Source organism: Anolis sagrei, chromosome 2 (genome assembly GCF_037176765.1).
Source record: "Anolis sagrei isolate rAnoSag1 chromosome 2, rAnoSag1.mat, whole genome shotgun sequence".
Taxonomy (NCBI): Eukaryota; Metazoa; Chordata; class Lepidosauria; order Squamata; family Dactyloidae; genus Anolis; species Anolis sagrei.
The window spans coordinates 92117810-92136727 of NC_090022.1; the positions used below are offsets into that span (position 1 = coordinate 92117810).

Below are 18918 nucleotides of genomic sequence, written 5' to 3' on the forward strand. Positions count from 1 at the left end.
AAACCATGCCTCAGTATTCCTTGCCTAATAAATTTCATAGGATCACCATAAATTAGCAGGCAACATGTACACACATTGTGGTAGTAGAATTTTTCGGCACATGCTAAATGGTGAGGAAGGGAGTACTGCCTATTTTGATGCTATTTTTGCATCAATAATCCTGATACATGAAAAGCTAGCATCTCAAGAACCAAGGTGCAAGCTTGGCATTGGTTGGGAGGTTTCTCATTTGCTTTTGTGGACAGCCCCAGATATACATTCCATCAATCAGTTGCTGGATCCTAACTGTCATATTTGCACAAATCAGGAATAGAAAGGCAGCATATGAGCTACAGGAAGACATATCCTCCTGTAGCCTTTCTGTTGTCCTTTTCAGCTCATCTCTATCAGCTGCTTTCCACAATCCTAGGATCTCTTGTACAACAGGAACACTGATCTGATTGGTGGGAACGGTTATTGCATGGAGAAGCTGGTGGATGAAGGAACAACTCACCTGTTCTGCACCATTCCTTCCATGCTTGGCACAAGAGATGCAGTAACCAGTTTGAAAGGGAGGAAGGTGAGATGTAACCTGAAGACCAGCGTTAATTCAACAGACTTTAAGGGGGATAGACTGGCAGCAGCAGGCAAGGAGAAGACTCACCAACCCTCCCAGTTTGCATCCATCCCAGCTTTCCTAAGGAAGCCCTCTGGCACCAATCAGTCTGGGAAGTGTTATCACCACAGCTGCTTCCACAACTGAGGCAGTGGGTGAGAGGGGGAGAAATGCCAATCTCCCACATTGGATTAGTATAACAGTGGCCATGGGGTTCTTATGTTTACTGTAGTTGTTTCTAGGGAACAAATACAAATGGATGCGAAAGCAGGGAAAAATAAATCTCAAGATGGTGCAGTAGGCAGAAAGGCAGAAGACTTACACAAGCATTTCTAGTGCTGGGAAGATTTGAACAGCCCTCTTAAAACCTGTAGGTTTTTCGAAGGCTTTCATGGCTGGAATCAATGGGTGGTTGTAGGTTTCTCAGGCTGTATGGACATATTCTAGAAGCATTCTCTCCTGATGTTTTGCCTGCATCTGTGGCAGGCATCCTCAGAGGTTGTGAGGTCGCAACCTCTGAGGATGCCTGCCACAGATGCAGGCGAAATGTCAGGAGAGAATGCTTCTAGAACATGGTCATACAGCCTGAGAAACCTACAACAACCCATTGATTCCAGCCATGAAAGCCTTCGACAATACAGACCTCTTAAAAGTTTTCCCTTTTGTGTATGGCAGAGGTGGAAATCAACGGAGCTTCATCCATCAAATTCATGAAATTGTGTACTTGGGAATGTGGAAGGCAGAAGGAAAGTAGCTTAGAACACATGGGAATGCCATTCATCATGAATGCTCATAGAGCCAATTTTGTTTTCTGTCAGCAGCTTCCTAGCAAAAAGGGTATGCAGACAACATTCTGGCACATACAGCGGTAGCAGTTTTGAGAGACAAGACAGACACAAACATTTCTAACCTATGAGTACTTATAGATGTTGGGGACAAGCAATAGGAATTGCCATTCTGTCTGAGACCTGCTTCTCTGCTGGCCATTACAAGGACACAATACGCTTGGATTTGATGGACCCTGGAACTGGTGAAGCATGGCAATATTTCTTATGCTATTAGAAAAATGTTAGTGCAATGATGTGTACAAAATCAGAAGAATCTAGTTGCATACTAACTTTCCTGTGCAACATAAACCAGCCATTATTTGTATTTGGTGCTCTGTCAAAATGAAAATGAAGACTAACCCTGTAGCAGTTACAGCCATTTAGACAGTAAGGGGAATATATGATAAATATGGTTATACTGAAACAGCCCCCCTCCCCATTTCTGAGTGCTCACTTCCATTATCAGTCAAGTCTTATGTAAGACTTGACTGATAATGGAAGTGAGCACTCAGAAATATTATATCTAGGCCATGGGCTTGTTGTTTCTGTTGCTTTATCTAAAATTCTTCCAATTCTTTGCGTTTAAATTTTTTTTGGGAGGTGTCTTCCTCAACCTGTGTTCCCCGGGTCAGCAATAATAAGAGCAATGACCTCTAGCAGTCATAGATTTGGGGATAAAATTGCAGCCCATTTTCTGTGAATACCATATGCAAAAGGAGACAACTGGAGAAAGGGAGTGATGCCATTGTCTGTGGCTGCCAATCTCCAGATGTTTTTTTTAAATGATTAAGTTGTCTAAAAAGGAAGATGTGGCCATGGAGGGACCATTTCCATTGACATAGATTTTAGCTGCCTAGAAGCCCCACACATCACCTATTGATTGCCTCCTCCAAATCAATAAATTCCACAGCCAATGAGCAATTCTCTGGCCATGGAAAAGCTCAGGGCTCCTGGAATTCTGCAGCCAACGCTGGGTTAGGTGGATGCATGAGTGGCAGGTGGTGACAGACTCTCACTGCCGTAATGCAGAATGACATTCGCTGCAGAATTCTCTTACCCTTGCTGCAGAAATCGGCCCAGAAGTACTGCTGAATTCCAGGGGCCCTGAGTTATACTTTGTGTGATCACGGGATGAAGAGCCTGAAGAAGACTGAAGAGCAAGGGGGTAAAGTGTTAAAAATAAGCAGTGGTGAAGAGCACAGAAACAAAACGCACCAACTCAAGCACATGCTCACATCAGGAAGTCAGGAACTGAAAAAATCTCACAGCAGAGGACTCCGGGATATTTTTCATTGAGCTCATTAATGAAAACATCCTGACTATAAGCTGTTCTACCTTCCTATTCCAACTTCTCTATCATCCCTTCCTTTCAGTGGTGGGTGGATAGGATGCAAAGAGATTCCCAAAACAGGTGCTTCTGTGCTTTTGGCATTATCATCACCATAAAAGCATTTGGACTAGTCTTCTTGCAAAGCTTGTCAGGCAGCCATTCAGAGCTTAGGAATGTTTAGGGCCAAAATACCCATGCTGACAGGGTGAAAGAATCTGGGAACTCCGTTGCAAAAGAGAAACTTTCTAAGTTCTGCATAGTACCATTGTTCTTATTGCTCTGAAGCAGAGACATGTCTTTTCATTGCTTGCTACTTCAACTAATTTAACTGGAAATGGCACAGATTGAACCTGCAAGCTTCTACTTACAGCTTTGATATTTTTAGATGCTGAAAAGGCTTTTGACAATGTGCCTTGGATTTTTATGAGAGCTTTGCTAAAGATGAAATTTGAAAGAAACTTGCAAGAATGGATTAACCAACCCTGATTTTGATTAATGAGGAGTTGACTAAACTATACAAAATATAGAAAAGTATTAGACAGGGATATCCTCCCCTTCAACAATGTTGTTTTTAATGCTGCTAAAGGTCTTAAACTGAGGGTCAGTTATGCATAAAAGGGTCAGTTATGCATAAAAAGTGTTTGCTAACCATTTGATGATTTTTTTAGAAGAATCATTGGATACTGATGGGACTTTGAATTTTCTCCTGAAGATGTATGGAGAAATTCGGGTTTCAAAATTAACCAGGATGAAAAGAATATGACTAATGGGGAACAAAAAACTTTAGGTGAGATACTGGACTTCCAGATTGTTCACAAAGTTAAATATTTGGGAGTAAACAACTCTTCCAAATGATTAGAAACTGTGAGTGTTCTCCCCACCTGGAAAGGAAAGTAAGAACACCATGTTGATCTTGTGTTATTTTGATACTTCAGGTATTTGCTAAAGAGCTCCCCCTGCTGGCAAAGAGTAAAAAGAGATAAAAATGCTACTTGCTCAGGTCCAGAGAATCCTGCACACACAGGCTACCAAGATACTGTATTCTTTAACATGTTTGAGAGGATGCTCTGTTCATTTGCTGATTGGAGCATAAGAAGGATGATATTTCCAGAGCCACACAAACAGTGAACAATACTGCCATTAAGACATGAGACAGGGACCTGCTTCTGATTGTTGCAGTATCGCTCCCGGCAAAAAGGAGAACAGATCTCCAGTGCTCAGAGTGGCCCTCCAAAGTTTAAAGTGCAATTCTAGGGGTGGTGGTGATTCTGTGATTGTGGCAATAGTACCATGATTGTGATTATGCAATATAACTGATACAGAGCGGTCAGAGATCCATAACACTAGGTTACAAATCTGTAACTGCAGTACAGCATGCCAAGGATGACCAGAGGGATAGTTTATAACAACACAATGTTGTTGGGAGCACTAGTTTTCCCACTCGTTACTATGGTGAATTGCAGTAGGGAGAAGGGGAGTCCAAGGTGATATATGATGTCATGGTCTTTGGACTTCAACTCTGGGAATCCTGATTCCATATTCCACTCAACTGCATATGAGAAAACAATGCTCATCTTCTAAGAATGGAAGACAAGCCTTGCTAGCTAAAGTGTCCTCAGAGCCCTGGAGATGACAGTCTTTCAAACATTACAGTTGCACCACAGGAGGGAAAGCAGTTCCCATAGTAGGCTATGTGTGTGAGAAGGGCAACTTAGCATGCCCAGTTCACATAAATGGAAGGAAAGAGAAGATGGTACAATGGCTGCTCAGTGTCTGTTTATCATGCAAATCAGTGTTGGCCTAGGTGGCACTTTAGGTTCCAGAGCATGGATATGTTACATTTTGGAAAGGTAACTCCGAGAATCCCTTCAACCACTATGATTGGCCAAAGCTAACTTCAGCTTAGGGCTTTCACCCAGTGCCCTCTTGGCGGATGAGCAGGAATGGATTAGGGATTCTCATAGGGATTCAGAAGTGGTGAGGATGTCAGAATCTATTCATCCAGTCAGCCTCCAAAACTCCCTGTTTTCTCATATTTTTTGCCAGACTTTTAGAAGGGAGGAAAAAGGCATGACCAGTGTTTGGGCCAAAACAGCTGCCTGAAGATGTTTGGCTACCTAAGATAAGGACAACATGGAACCTTTCTCCATTTTGTGTATGGAAGCAAACTGGCAGCAGGATCTTATTTCACTAGTGCCAATGGGATACCTTCTTCCAACTACAATGGAAGGCAACACCTCTTGTTACGATCTTTTGGGCAAGCTTTCTGGAACAGGAGGGCAAAGTGTGGTTGGAAGGCCATATACAATCCTTTGAGACACCGTGAAGCCCCTGGATCCCCTTCCCTCCTGATTGTTCATTCTCATCCAACCATCTACCCATCTATTGCAATGATTTTGATGAAAAAAGCTTTGACATCCCACTATAAATGATAGGAAATCAGCCAGAAATGAATCTAGAAGTGACATCACTTTTGGTCATGTCCAGAGTGGCCCCTGTGGGGTCTGCAAGCATTAAAAAAGGCCATCTCTGCACTTTCCCACCCTTGCTTAGGGCATACACGTTTCAGTCCTCCAAGGGATGAAGATGGGCAGGGTCTTGTCGGGTGAATGGTTGTGGGATTTCTAACACACAGTGCTCCCTCAAGTATCTGCCACTTGAAGAAGTTGCTTTATTCTGCCAGCATATGTCAAACCATATATAATCTACAAAGACTACTTCTAAAGTTAATTGAACTCCGTAATTAAGAGTTATAACACAAATATGGGTGAGGTTATTATTATGAATTGTGATGGAACCCATCTGCAAACCTTCTGCCCTCTCCACATTGTTATTTCTCTCGTATGCCTTGTTTCTGCTTACCATAAATCTAGTTCAAGCTCACATAAATTAAAAAGAAGGCATTCATCTGCCCATTATAAGGTTGCTTTTCTGTCTACTTTACATTGTTAACACCTGGAGGAAGAAAATATTCCTTGATGATAGTTAAGTGGATATTATCTTAAGCTAAATAAATAGGGAGTCTAAACCCTTAAACTAAGCTGTCTCTGTGGTGTAAAGAGATTATTTATTTCTCACAAAAGCACTATCCTTAATACTCCCAGTTTCAAGTCAACAGGATGCTTTATATTAAGGAGGAACTCGTTCTTGAGAGAATTTTGAGAGGTTTTGTTTTGTTTTTTGCTGTTAGTTTATTGCCATAAAAACAAAATAGGATCTTGAGGCATATTAAAGATTATAATGTTTTGTCATAAGCTTTTGTGGACTCAAGCTTGCTGGGGTGCAGCTGAAGAAGTGGACTGGAGTCCACAAAAGCTTATGTGAAACAAAACACTGTAGTCTCCAGAGGGCTGCAAGACTCTTCCTTGGTTTTGCTGCAGCTGGTCAATCTAACACATGACCTTTCTAAAAAAAAATGCAGCATATTCACCAGTGTTGAGTGGAAATACATAAACCTCATGAAGAAGCCTAACCAGATCCAAACTGATATATCTTATAGTTGTTGTTAGACTTTTATTCCCAGGTCAAAATACAGAGAATAGCGTGGCTAGGCAACCCCCAAGGCCTGAAGTCCAGCAGAAAGCCCAATGGCTGAAGAATGCTGCTATTTTTTTTTACATTGCAAAGAAAATGAGAAGACAATTTTCTCTTTTTGTGTCTTACCACTTGGGGGACTATTTCGTAGCCCACTGAGGATCTCCACAATCACTGAAACAAACACTTTCCATGATCATGTTGGCCATCGTAGCAACTACACTGTTACAGGTGGAAGTGGTTGTGTAGTGATGGGAAGAAGTACAGAATGTCAGATATAGTTTCTGTCAAAAGAGAAAACCATTCTGCCAACTTCCAAGCTTCTCAGAAGTCTATAGGTGATGGAATTTGCTTTCTGTGCTGTTTTCCTCTTCCGCTGCAGTCTGTGCCAACAAATGCCTTATCCTGGTGTAAACACCCATCCATTCCTTTATCCATCTACTCAAATCTCCCAGAGAAGTGATTCTCAAGCTATGTGCTTCCATGTATTAGATGTCAACTCCTAAAAGTCACAAATATCAGCCCCTCTGGCTGAGTCTTCTGGGAGTTGCTGTCCAAAATATCTGGGGGATCAAAGTTTGACAGCTGCTAACCAAGAGAATTCTGTCCCTATTTGTTCTAGCAATAATAACACTATGTAAGAAAATTTGAAAAATATGTTCCTGGCTTGAAAGTATTATTTCCTGTTTAACTGTGCAGTATTTACTTTGAAAGTAGTTGTTATACTGCAGAAACCCTGTTTTTGTGGTTGAAGGTGGCATTATTATTTCCTTCAATCTAGGCACTTCATTTGTAATTTTCCTTGATGAAAATATGCAATTTTTAGAAGGCAAAAATAATTTGTTTGCAGTTTAACAAGCTTTTTCCATTAGGAAATGACATTTAGAACCCACGAACAAATTTTTTGTTATAAAGTGTAATTGGTTCTTATCATGTAGGTATTATTATTACCACTTAGAAAAAAAACCCTAAAGACTTGGCAGTCTCTAATAATTATGCTAAAAAGTAAAAAAAAAATCCTGTCCAGAGGCTTAGAGTTTGGAGGAAGATAAGATGATTAGGATAACAAGGGCAAAAATGGAGAGGGAATGAACAGTTTGGAAGAGATCAGAAGTTAAAAGTTGAAGGGGAGAAATGGAAGTCCAGATGTTGTGTCAAGATTAGCAAGGAAGAAGTACACTTCAGGAAAAAGGACAGCAAATGAAAAAAGGACAGAGACATGGAATAGTGAAAAACATAGTGGGTGAATCAGGAAAAGCCAAAGAATGGCAAAGTAAAAAAAAATGTAGCGACTTAACCTGGATGTCACAAGGAAAAGTGAGGGGAGGATAATGCAAACAAATCAAGATATAGGAAGTAGACAAAAGAAAATAAGCAGTAAAATTCCAAAGAAAAAATTGAAAAAGAAAAAGAGGCAAACTCAACAGATCTGAATCAACCTGGGGAACAAATATGAGAACACAGTAGAGTTATAGCTGAAAGGCTAGCTGCCAGAGGAGAGTGAGGCGATAAAGGCATTCTGTACAAAAGATCAGGAAGAATAATTGATTTAACATATAAAATAAATCACACTAAACTCATTATCAAGATGAAATAGCAAGTAAATATTAGAAACTAAAATAGCAACAATGAAGAGGTGGGAAATTGACTGGGAAAAGGATTACTAAGTAACAAATAGGAGAAAAAGATGCACAAAATTATCAACAAAAAAATAGTTCTTAAAGCATTTTGTTTGATGACTGGCACCAATTTCACAGCTGATGTTTGAATGTGTCAAAGAGGTTGGCCACATTGTATGATGGAACACTGAGTCAAGTTAAAGGAGAAAGCCAGTAACCCTGATTAACACACAAGACCTGCTACGCATGCCAAAAAACCAAAACATTAATCTCTTCTGAGAGAAGAAAACATTTGTTCTATAAGTGAAAACCTCTCCAGGCCTTCTCTCTTGACTCACTTCTAATGTAAACAGTGGACAATAACCTGACAACCGATACACATATTCCTCTGATGTGTCTGACTTAACTCAGGTACACTGCCCATAATTTGCATTGCCTAAAACTATCTCTGAGGCAAGACAGTGAAAGCTGGTGTGTTAAAACTGAGATAGCTGAAAGGCAAAAATGAACCCCAGATGGATTATCCCAGATCTGTGACTCTGCCCAGTACTTACATAGTTATCTCTTGCAGACCAGCCTGGATAGAGCTGCATGTGAAGCTGCCTCTCCTTGCGGGCCAGTTCATAGTATTTGGCTTGTTCCTCCCGTGACAATGCGTGCCACTGAAAGGGAAACCACGGGAAACTGTCATCACTCTGATCAATAAAGAGCAAATCTTAGGCTGGATCTCCTATGTCAAGAGTAAATAAAATGTGGTCCCTCAAATACTCATGAACTCAAGTTCCCATCATGCCCAAACAACATGGTCAAGGCACAAAGCATGTACGGAATCACGACTCCATCAAAGTAAGAAGCAGTAAAAATGGAGATAACATATATCTAGAAAATTAGAACTATAATCTCTTGCCACATAGTTTTTTTGTTGGTTGTCAGCATGAAGTACAAGCAAAAAATGATAGGCAAAAATAAATAAAAATGAAAAAAAGCACATTTCCCCCTCCCACATGTTTGACTTGGAAATATCAAACTTAACTATGATCCTAGAAGCAATATGTTTAATATTCCTATTCTCCAGAATCAAACAAAAGAAGCCCCTGCTTATACAGGAAAAATTCGAAAATAATAGATCATGGTTTTAGAAGAAATAGTTTAAATAATCAGATTTCCCACTCTCACTCCCTTTTCCTGCAGTTTTTCTTGATAACAGCTGTTCAGGAAAATGCTGAAGAAACTGCAATCTTCTTTTAGAGTTTCTGGTTTACGAAATCTACAGATTTATATTTTAGTCAAAGTCATCTCTTAGTTTCATTTTAGGTAAATGTCAGCATGTTTTACGATCAGAATGAGAATGCAACAGTGTCTCATTCAGCACATTAACTTGGAGGTCTAAAATTTTGTTGGGAAAAGGGAGAAACAAACAGTGAACTAAGCATGCACTTTTTAGTGGTCTTGGGCCTTTTTACAGAATAAACAGAACCGTGTTAAAAAGTTAGACATTTGTACTCTAAATCTAAAAACAAAATCATACTGTAAAGTCCTTGAGATTAAATTTAAATCTGTGTGGCTAAGTGGTCTGTGACCAAAAGAGGAAGAGAAAGTTGTAGGTCTCAAAAGAAGTCCACTGGGTTCATCTGTTTTGGACCTGAGTTATCCATCATCAGAATTCTGGCTCAGCCATGATAAAAACATGAGAAACCTTTGGGAGGTTCAAACATCCCACACCAAATTTGCTATGTATGCAGTGGAAATAATTGATGCCCACTTCACTTTTTTGGGCAATCCTTTGAGAAGTAGATGGCACTTTACTGGTTTAAATGGCTGTCTAGAAAAGATTGCTGATCACTAGTAAAAGCTCACAGTCACATTCTGAATTCCTTGGCAATGCAGCATCTTTTTAAAAATCTGGGAATGGGAGGGCATGAAAGAAGAATTTGGGGGCAATACCTCTTGTGGTTTATGTGTAACTCATTATAATGGGTGGCCTACACAAATACACCCAAGCAGACCAACAAATCACTGTGGGCCCTTCTACACTGACCATCTGATGCACTTTGAAGCTGACGCAAGGCCATGGTGGCTACAAAACACACATTTGCGATGTGTGCTGCAGCATACAACAAAAGGCATACAGCACATTAAAGAAAGTCTCAAGAAAGTCTGAGCTCAGCCAAAAAATGTGCTGTAGCAGATGCCAGTGTATTCCAGATCCAGGGTGAAATTGGCTCTTCAAAATGAATTGTTTAATATGTTTTTCTCTTGTTAAAATCATTGCTTTTAAGTTGGAATTGTTTATATTCTCTTTTTATTTGATGCCCTGACAGCTCATGATAAAATGATTCACACAAAAAGACTTCACTGGGATGTAAAATGGCTGAGTCCCATCAAAATGGGGTGGGGGGTGGGGGAGATTTGGGGGAGATATTCTGCTCTGTAAGATGCATTTATAGTCTGGGCTAATGAGTTTAGTTGCCAAATATTTAGAAATTTACTGCACAAATATGAAAAGCCAGCCATGCTTGAATTCCACTGTCCTTCCCAACTCAATGAAATTGTAAACTGGGTGAAGTCACTTGTTTTTACAAGGTCATAGCCTTTGGAAATGTTGAAGAAGCCATTCCCCAGAGAGGACCTGCAGCAGCTCCTGTATAGGAACCAAAATGACACAATCACTGGCTTTTGTGCTCTTACCCGCCTTCCTAAAATCTGATTGATAGCAGCGCTTTCTTTCAAGGTGCACTCGGCAATGACCTTTGCCCGCATTTCTTTCATATACAACATGAAAGCATTCAATGGCTTCTTAATTGTTGGCTTCTTGGCTTCCTTCTCTCTCTTTGGTTCTGGTTGTGATTTCCTAGTCAGAAATAGAAAAGGAACAGGTGACAAAATTAGACATTCATCTGAGCATCTCAATGGCTGTAGCAGTGGTCAGAAACATTGGTCTTTGGTTCTAATGAGCCAAAGATTGTTTTTCACAGTATGCAAACAAATTAAGTTTTAAAACATGTAAACATATATTAACACAGTGGCTAAACCTGATGTCTTACTGGTTAATTCTAACTAGTGTATGCTCATTCACTGAGTCAGGCAATTGCTGAATGGTGGGTCAACAAATAGGTAAATCCCATCAATTCAGTGGGTTTACTGTATTCAAGAATAATTCTACGATCTGGGCCACAGTCTTGAGCATGGACCACGTCCAAGGGCTACTGCTGGGGACACAGTATGAGGCTTACTGGATCCATTGATCTGAATCAGCAGAGGAAGATCTCACCTTGGATTTATTAGAAGATTAGGTAAGATCCATTCTACTGTTACCATTCTAATGTACAGAAATGTAGAAAATGTAGATGATTTATGCCAGGAATAAGCAGTTGTGGTCCTCTAGATGCATCTCTCAACACTGGGCTACCCTTGGCCATGACTGACAGGTGTTGGAAGTCCAACAACATCTGGTGAGATACACTCCAGCTGTTTAAGGATGTGTGTGAATCCTTAAACATGGTTTTGAGAAAATGAGAAGTCACAGCTGGTGACAGCCTTCTATCCACTACTTCTCTGCTGAAAATGGCACCCTCCTGACTCTCCTATGCACTCCTGGAAGGTACAAAGAGGATACTTGGAGTTTCACTTTTTGCTTTATCACAAGACTCACATGCTTCGGTCATAATGATCCATTTCTTGTTTCCCAGAAGGAGATGTGATGCCTGGGTGTGGGATTCCTGTTGTGTGCATTCCAGAGCCAAGCATCAAGGGATGTGTGATCCTGTAACACAACACATATAATACAGACCTTTTGGATTGGTATTGCAAATGGACATGGTTCCAATGTAGCAGGGTGGACCATATTGAAGACTATTCAGTAGCAGGCACAGTTTGCATGAGATGGAAAAGCTAAATGTGAGATAACAATTCCTAAAATACAGATCAGCAAGCGTTACGGTCATATGCCCGCTAGGTGGCACTCTTTGAAATGTTTTTCCTGATAATATTCACAGCTGGCAAACCAAACTTCATTCCATAATTCAGTATCTTAGATTATCCTGACATTCTGTATGCAAAGCATTCTTAGTGAACTAAGGACAGCCAAGACTACTCTTGGTGAAGCCTATGCCAATGCTGAGTCAGGCAATGCCAAGCCTGACTCAGCTTCTTCTCTTTACCAGTGCCTGTAGTTAAATAAGGGCTGCAGGCCTTAATTTGGTGTTTGATTAAACTTAAAGAGCTGTACTTAACAGTTCTCTGCACACCCATCAGATTTCATTTCCAAAGAAAACAAAAAAAAAGGCATGGACATTTTGCAGACTCTATTTTTAAATTGTGGAGATTTTTTTTTTATGTGGGAGGCAATACACATTGCTTTTGTTAAATTATAATCCATAATACTAATAACAGTGAAGCGTAGTGAAACCCATTAGAACCAGGACAAGGATTTTATCTTGTGAACTCTGTGCAAAACAGCCCAACTTTGGTATGATATACCAGCCCACATAGATGATTACATCTCTAGAAACAAATAGAACAGCTTTTTTCCTTTCTTGAGAAATTCTGATTACAAACAGGATCACTGATCACGGCAATTATTAATTAGGCCCTGAAGATTAATTTTTTATACAGCCATCATTGAAAATACTTTCAGTAAATAAGAATGATGCTGCCAATTTACCAAGCTTGAGAGAAAGAGATTTGCCTATGGAAGACAACCAAGTGTTCATTAGCTCTGTTGGCACAAAAAGAAACAATGCTTGATCTTAATCTACCGGCATGACTTAAAGCTTGATGCTTATCTGGCAAAGTGTGCGTTCTTGTCTGCAAAACCTGCCTCTTTCTCCTCCACAAGTAGCAATGCCTGTATGATGAAGGATGAAACCATTTGGCAATCAAGAAGGTCTATAAAGTCATTTATCTTAAATAATAAGTCTCAGACAAGGAGTAGGTGCTCCAGGCAGACTGAACATTTAGCGTAACAACAGTAAGACTATAATAGTTTTAATAATGTGCTTTCCCCCTCCACTAATGTCTCAGGAACCAATCCCAAAATGTCTTCATCAAGGGACAGGTTCAGTACTTAGGACAACACACAGCAGAAGCCAAAGCCAGAAATGCAACAAACAGCGTTTGCACATATATGCTCTTTCATTAGGTCTCATCTGGTAAAAAAGAAAGGAAGGAAGCTGGTTCCAGTTGCCTCAAAAAGTTCTGCACAGTCTTTAGGAAACATTTGTTTGAGTGTTTAACTCCATGCTAACTGGCCAGATTTTGTTATACCAATGGGAAACAACGGGCATCTTATGAATGCAAGTTCATGTTTTTCTTTATTAAAGTGTGGCATGGGACATTGTAGTATGCTCTCCTGGAGAAATGGCTCATAGAAGATAACTACTGTTTTGTGTTGTGGTGCATCCAGACTTGTGCTACGATCTGTTCCACACAGGCAAAGTAGTAACACTGAGCTGAAACAAGGCTGTGATGGTCTCCGCTGATCTGGTTCTCTGGTTTAATATAAAACACGACACAATTCTCCCCTTGTGATTTGTGGATCACCGTTATAGTAATATGGGTGTCCATTTCTCAGGTCTTGTGTGAATTTATGCATCCTGTTTCAAAGGAAAAAAGTGGAATATTTTATTTTTCATTTTCATTTATTTATTTTGGTGAGAACGAGAGAACTGAAAGCACTATGAAGGAAGGACTCCTGAGGCCAGCATTCATCCTCATTCTTGCATCCCTAGGAAATGCCCTTTGAGAAATTGTACACAACTTCAAAAAGTAATTCTCTTGGGCCATATTGACTGGAGGATTCTGTGAGCACAAGTCTGAAAAAACAAAAGTTTCCCAGTTTTGTTTTTGCATTGATTTGAAAGTTTGAAGAGTTTTAAAAAAACCCATAAACACAAACAAATCCACCCTGTTAAATAAGAGACAACAGTTCTTGTTGCACGATGGGAGACAAAAATCTCACATCAAAGCACTTTCAGCTCTCTCAAAAGCTACTTCTGTCTCCAGCCATAATGAAATAAAGAGGCAAATGGGAGTGTCAGACTGAAGTGTGTGGGTGCTCACAGGAAGACAGCCTCTGCAGCATCTTCATGCGGGTTCTCTCTCTTGCCCCCTGCTCTTGTTGACCAAAGTCAACACTGTGTTCTTTTTGCTGGAAGCTTATTACTTTTTTTTTTAAAAAAGAAGCAAACAACATATGTTGAAAACTGTAGATTTCCTTCCCTATTGCTGCCACCCAGAAGGAAGCCAGAGAGCCTCTCCTTAGACACTGAAAGCTTGCAGTACTTGGACTGCGAAAGAAGAAGCAGAGCAGTTTTCTCCTGGCTTAGGCAGCAGCTCATACTTACCTAGAGAAAGTAGCCCCAGCTGAGAGCGCCGATGTATAGGGCTGTCTAAATCCACATGACTGGAAAGGACAGACAGGCTGGCTTTGCCTGGGAGCAGGAAGAAAGAGTCCATAAAGCATCTACATCCATGTGGTTTTTCCTGCACACCCTTATCCAGCGGACTCATATCTGGCAAAAGCCAAAGACTTATATTTGAGGGAGAGGAGAAGCTTCTCTTATATACCCGGGTTTCTGTCCCAACTTTGGATTTTGAGCTTTCAATTACTGGTGGTTCTGAAAGTGCCTGATTTATTGCAGTGAATTTCCACTCAAATCATTTTACCTTCTATCTTTCTTGATTACATTATCATAACCTTCTCTCAGTGGTTGCCTTCCAGGTATTTTAAGTTTCAACTGCCACAAGCCTCAGTCCGGTGTGGCCCATGGTTAAGAATGAAGGGCATGGTAGCTCAAACCATCTGGGGAGAATCAGGCTGGAGGAGGTTGTAATATTAAGGCTGGAAATATAACTTGCAAATCAGCCTTGCAGTGCAGGCTGGATTACATATGAGTTAGGGGCCTTTGAACACACACATACAAACATGCTTAAAATATTTATCCCATGAGCTAATGAGGAATGCAATGGTGGTATCTCTGCAATAGATGATATGTTCCTTATTGGGCACTGTCTATGCATGCCCTGACATACTAAAGTATAAGGCAATAGGTTGCTGTGAGTTTTCTGAGCTGTATGGCCATGTTGAGGAAGCATTCCCGCCTCATGTTTTGCCCACATCTATGGCAGGCGTCCTCTATCCTCAACCCCTCAACTTCTGAGGATGCCTGCCATAGATGTGGGCAAAACATCAGGAGAGAATGCTTCCTCAACATGGCCATACAGTCTGGAAAACTCACAGCCACCCATTGCTTCCAGCCATGAAAGCCTTCAACAACATGTAAGACAATAGTTTGAAACTGTGAAATTTGAAATTACATTTAAATTAACACATTTCAGTTTCTTCTCAGCAGTTACAGGAACATTTTTCAAGTACCTAGAAAGCGAGGCACGTGAGCCACAAGTTAAGAGGTTATCGGAGTTTATTTTTTGTCAGGTGCAGGAAGACTTGCTCAAGGCAAGTTTTCCTTTAAAGTTTTCCTTTAAAAGGAGAAGCCTTGTTGTCATGAACATATTTCAAAAATTGCCGTGACATAACTATTTTCACTTGATAATATAAACAAAGAATGAACTGGAAGAATAATATAGAAAAGAAAACTCTCTGTAGTTGAAAACTGGCTTGATAAGAAATTAGAACCTTTAGATCAAACTGAGCAACTTTTACTAGCTGACCTTCAACTCTCATTATATCCCTTATCATCAACTATAGGCTCTGAGGCCCCATCTACATTGTCACATAATTCGTTTTCTGATCCCAGATTATCTGCTTTGAGCTCAAGGTAACAGTGTAGACTCATATAACCCAGTTCAAAGCAGATAATCTGGGATCAGGTGCTAGATAAAAAACAATAGTAAGAGTTTCCTGGAGTCACTGTAAAACAATCCGGGAATGCAAGCAATAGATAAGTGCTTATGAGCAAATTCTACTACAGTTAACACGTTTGGCTTTTCTGCAACTGTTACTGTTGCTACAGACTTAATTCCATCTGCTTAAAAATGTGCAAAACAGAAAAACACAGCGGAGCACTTTGGACTCCATATAAATTATGCTAAAAACCAGCCAAGTGCTACAATTTGTCCAGAAACCTAAACAGGCTTTGAAGTAGGGCCTTGGGGTGAAAATATAGTCAAAACCAATTCCCAAGTGTCATTCATTACTCTATATGCCAAGACATTCCAATAATAATAACAATATAAAAAGGAAAAAGCACAACAGTCATGTTTTCCCACCGAAATGTGTCTGACATGGAAATGAATTCACTGTCAAAAGGATCCATGATTTCTGAATATGTGAAATGAAGCTGGACCATCTCTCTGGTGTTTATTACCTCATGAAAGTAGATTTACTATTACCCTTGAAGCTACCAATATAACCCAATGCAGTGCCTGGCAGCTGGGCCAAAGGGAATAGTGGTAGTATGGGCACAATTCCATACTACTACCAGGCCTGTAGCGAGGGGGTGGTTTTAGGGGTTCAACCCCCCCCCCGAAATGTTTCAGATTTTTTAAAAAAACCTGGTTTATTCATGAATTTTAACTGGTTAACCAAATCCCCATGCTAAGTCTATGAGATGCAAAAAATTAAGAGTCCCTCCAGAACTGTAAGCACGATCTCAAGCAAATATTGACAATTTATTCACACTGTCATTACTTGCAGCAATCGCCGATGTAGTGAAGCAACCAAGTTGGGGGGGGGGGTGTTGAATGCTCTCATTAAGGAGGCCGGACTTGGTGGAGGTGGTTGACAGGGGCGGAGCTGCAGGCTATTAAAGGTTGCTCTGCTCCCTGCTCTGCTCTTTGCTTCAGTGTGAGATAGGAGGCAGGTTTCAACCCCACCCCCACCCCCAAATTTTCAACCCTCCCTGAAATTTTAAACCCCCCCCCAAATTGTCAACCCTCCCCGAAATTTTTTTCTGGCTACGGCCCTGACTACTACTACTGCCACTTGGCAGCCACTCTTCACAATCTCTATCCTAACATGTAAGAAAGTGCTAGCAGCAGCACACAGGGTGCCCATCTTTACTTCTTGACCCCGAGGCCCCAGACACTAAGCTATGCCTTGGTGCCAGGAAGAAAAATAACAAAGAGGCATAACCAAGGCTGTTACCCAGCCCATATTATGCAAACTACACTGTTTACAAGGCATTTAGGGGAAGGTGTGTTAGCTGCTAAGCTTCAGGGATCAAGCTCACCAGACTGGACTGTAAGTCATTTTTATATCCCTTGACTGTCATTCCATCTAATTAAAGGGAGATGTATTGCAGGGCCTCTTCTCCAAAATACTTGGCAGCCACGGAGGCTTTTCCTGCCGAGCACTTTCTTACAAGGCCACTTGCTAAGGAAAAGCTGCTTCCTGTATTGAGACAGCTTGGTGTTTGAAGTCAGCCTCATTCCAGAACAGTGAATCTTATGAAAACTTTGAGCATTACAGAATAGGTTAAGGGAAAAGTGGAGGACTCTGAAGGCACCTCTTCCTTTTCCTCTCCCAAGAAAATTTCAACCTACTACAGTTCTAAACCCTCTGCAAAGAGTGGCAGAAGGAAAAATAAATTATCTTTGGATTAATTCTCCAGAGGACACCCATTATGCTTGCCTGTGGAAGGTATTTGAGAGCAGATAGCATAACACTGAAACACAAAAGCATGGATCCCAGATAGGATAAAGTCCTTCCCCCCTCAAAGAACAAACGGACAAAGCTTGGACTAACAAGGATTACAAAACTGCAGTCGAAGGTTAGTCCAAGACATCTTGCTGTTGAAAGCAGAGATCAAGATGGACCCCACCACATACCACAATCTGGACTGGGAGCAGAGTTTTATTTCAGAACTGGTAATGTGATAATGTCACAAATCTGAGAATGACAGTCTAATTTTGGAGGTACTGGTCCAGTTGTTTGGCACACATAAAGTCAGTAATCCGTCAGAGGAGAATTGGGTGTGTGTGTATGGATCATAAGGTGTATGGTAATAGCACATCTTGCGGTTTCTGAAACACTGCCCTTTGGTTCAGTATGCAAAGGGATCTTTTAGCAGCTTTAAGACTGAGAGAAATAATTGGCAGCATAAACTTTTATAGATTTATGCTTCATCAGATGGAAAGAATTAGGTGTCAAGGAACAGACCTTTATGAACAAGTTGTATTTATGCAAAAGTTGTGGGTATGGTGATGAGGTGATATAGTTGTTGTGATACAAAGGCAGGAAGGAGAGATATTGCCTATATCCATGGTGAGTGGATAAACATATGAATGGTGGGGGATGTTATTGGAGTGTAGCGTGATGTCAGAATGGAGATGTGATAAACTGGCCTAGGAGGCCCTCAAGAGGCTGGGATGTTATAAAATGTGGACTATATCAGGAAACTATTCTCTCTATTCAATCCACTGTCAAAGAACTGTAGTTTGTGGCTATATTCCAAATCTGCTGTTTATCTTCCCAATCTTCTTTGTAATTCCAATCTTCCTTTGTAGTTTTTTTAAAAAAATTCAAGAACTGCTGTTTTGATGGAATAGCTAGGAAGTATCCTGAAACTTGTTTTTGTGTATTCTCATTCCTATTGTCTGATTTATATCCATATATCCTCATCTGTTTGACCAATGTGGAGTAGTGAAGATTGGTTATAAAATCTATGTGTAAGACACCCCCCCCCCCATACAATTATTGTACAGTATGAACTACGTGCCTGTTTACCTCCGCCTCTAAAACAGGAGTGCATTTATAATCTTGAAATATGCTCCAGCACATCGTAGTAGTTGTGCATTCAGAACTACCATATTTACTCAAGTCTAATGTGTTAACGAATCTAATGCGTACCTCAATTTTCAAAACCCTGAAATCAAAAAAAGTATTTGCTGCTGAATCTAATGAGCAGTGGTAAAAAGTACACTCTTTGTAATTTGGCCAAAAAGGGTGTGCATTACAGTGGCTGCCTGCTTATAAGTCCTTTGTAATAAACAATTTTGTTATAGAACACCAGACCTTCCAGGAATGGAAAAGAAAAGCTTGTGGTGCATCTA

The 18918-nt window shown here is 40.5% G+C and overlaps 1 protein-coding gene across 10 annotated transcripts in view; it reads right to left on the reverse strand.

The window, feature by feature from the left end:
• TCF7 (transcription factor 7) overlaps positions 1–18918 on the reverse strand; it is a 129827-nt gene that overhangs the window by 11927 nt on the left and 98982 nt on the right. For 4 of the 10 annotated variants that reach the window (XM_060765264.2, XM_060765270.2, XM_060765272.2 and 1 more), the window contains exons 6-10: positions 14250–14336; positions 11558–11668; positions 10594–10756; positions 8460–8567; positions 2480–2572 (exon numbers count right to left, since the gene is read on the reverse strand). In XM_060765264.2, coding sequence (XP_060621247.2) covers positions 2480–2572; positions 8460–8567; positions 10594–10756; positions 11558–11668; positions 14250–14336 — 562 coding nt within the window. The remainder of the gene's footprint in view (positions 1–2479; positions 2573–8459; positions 8568–10593; positions 10757–11557; positions 11669–14249; positions 14337–18918) is intronic. The other 6 variants (XM_060765266.2, XM_060765273.2, XM_060765274.2 and 3 more) reach the window with 3 other exon arrangements.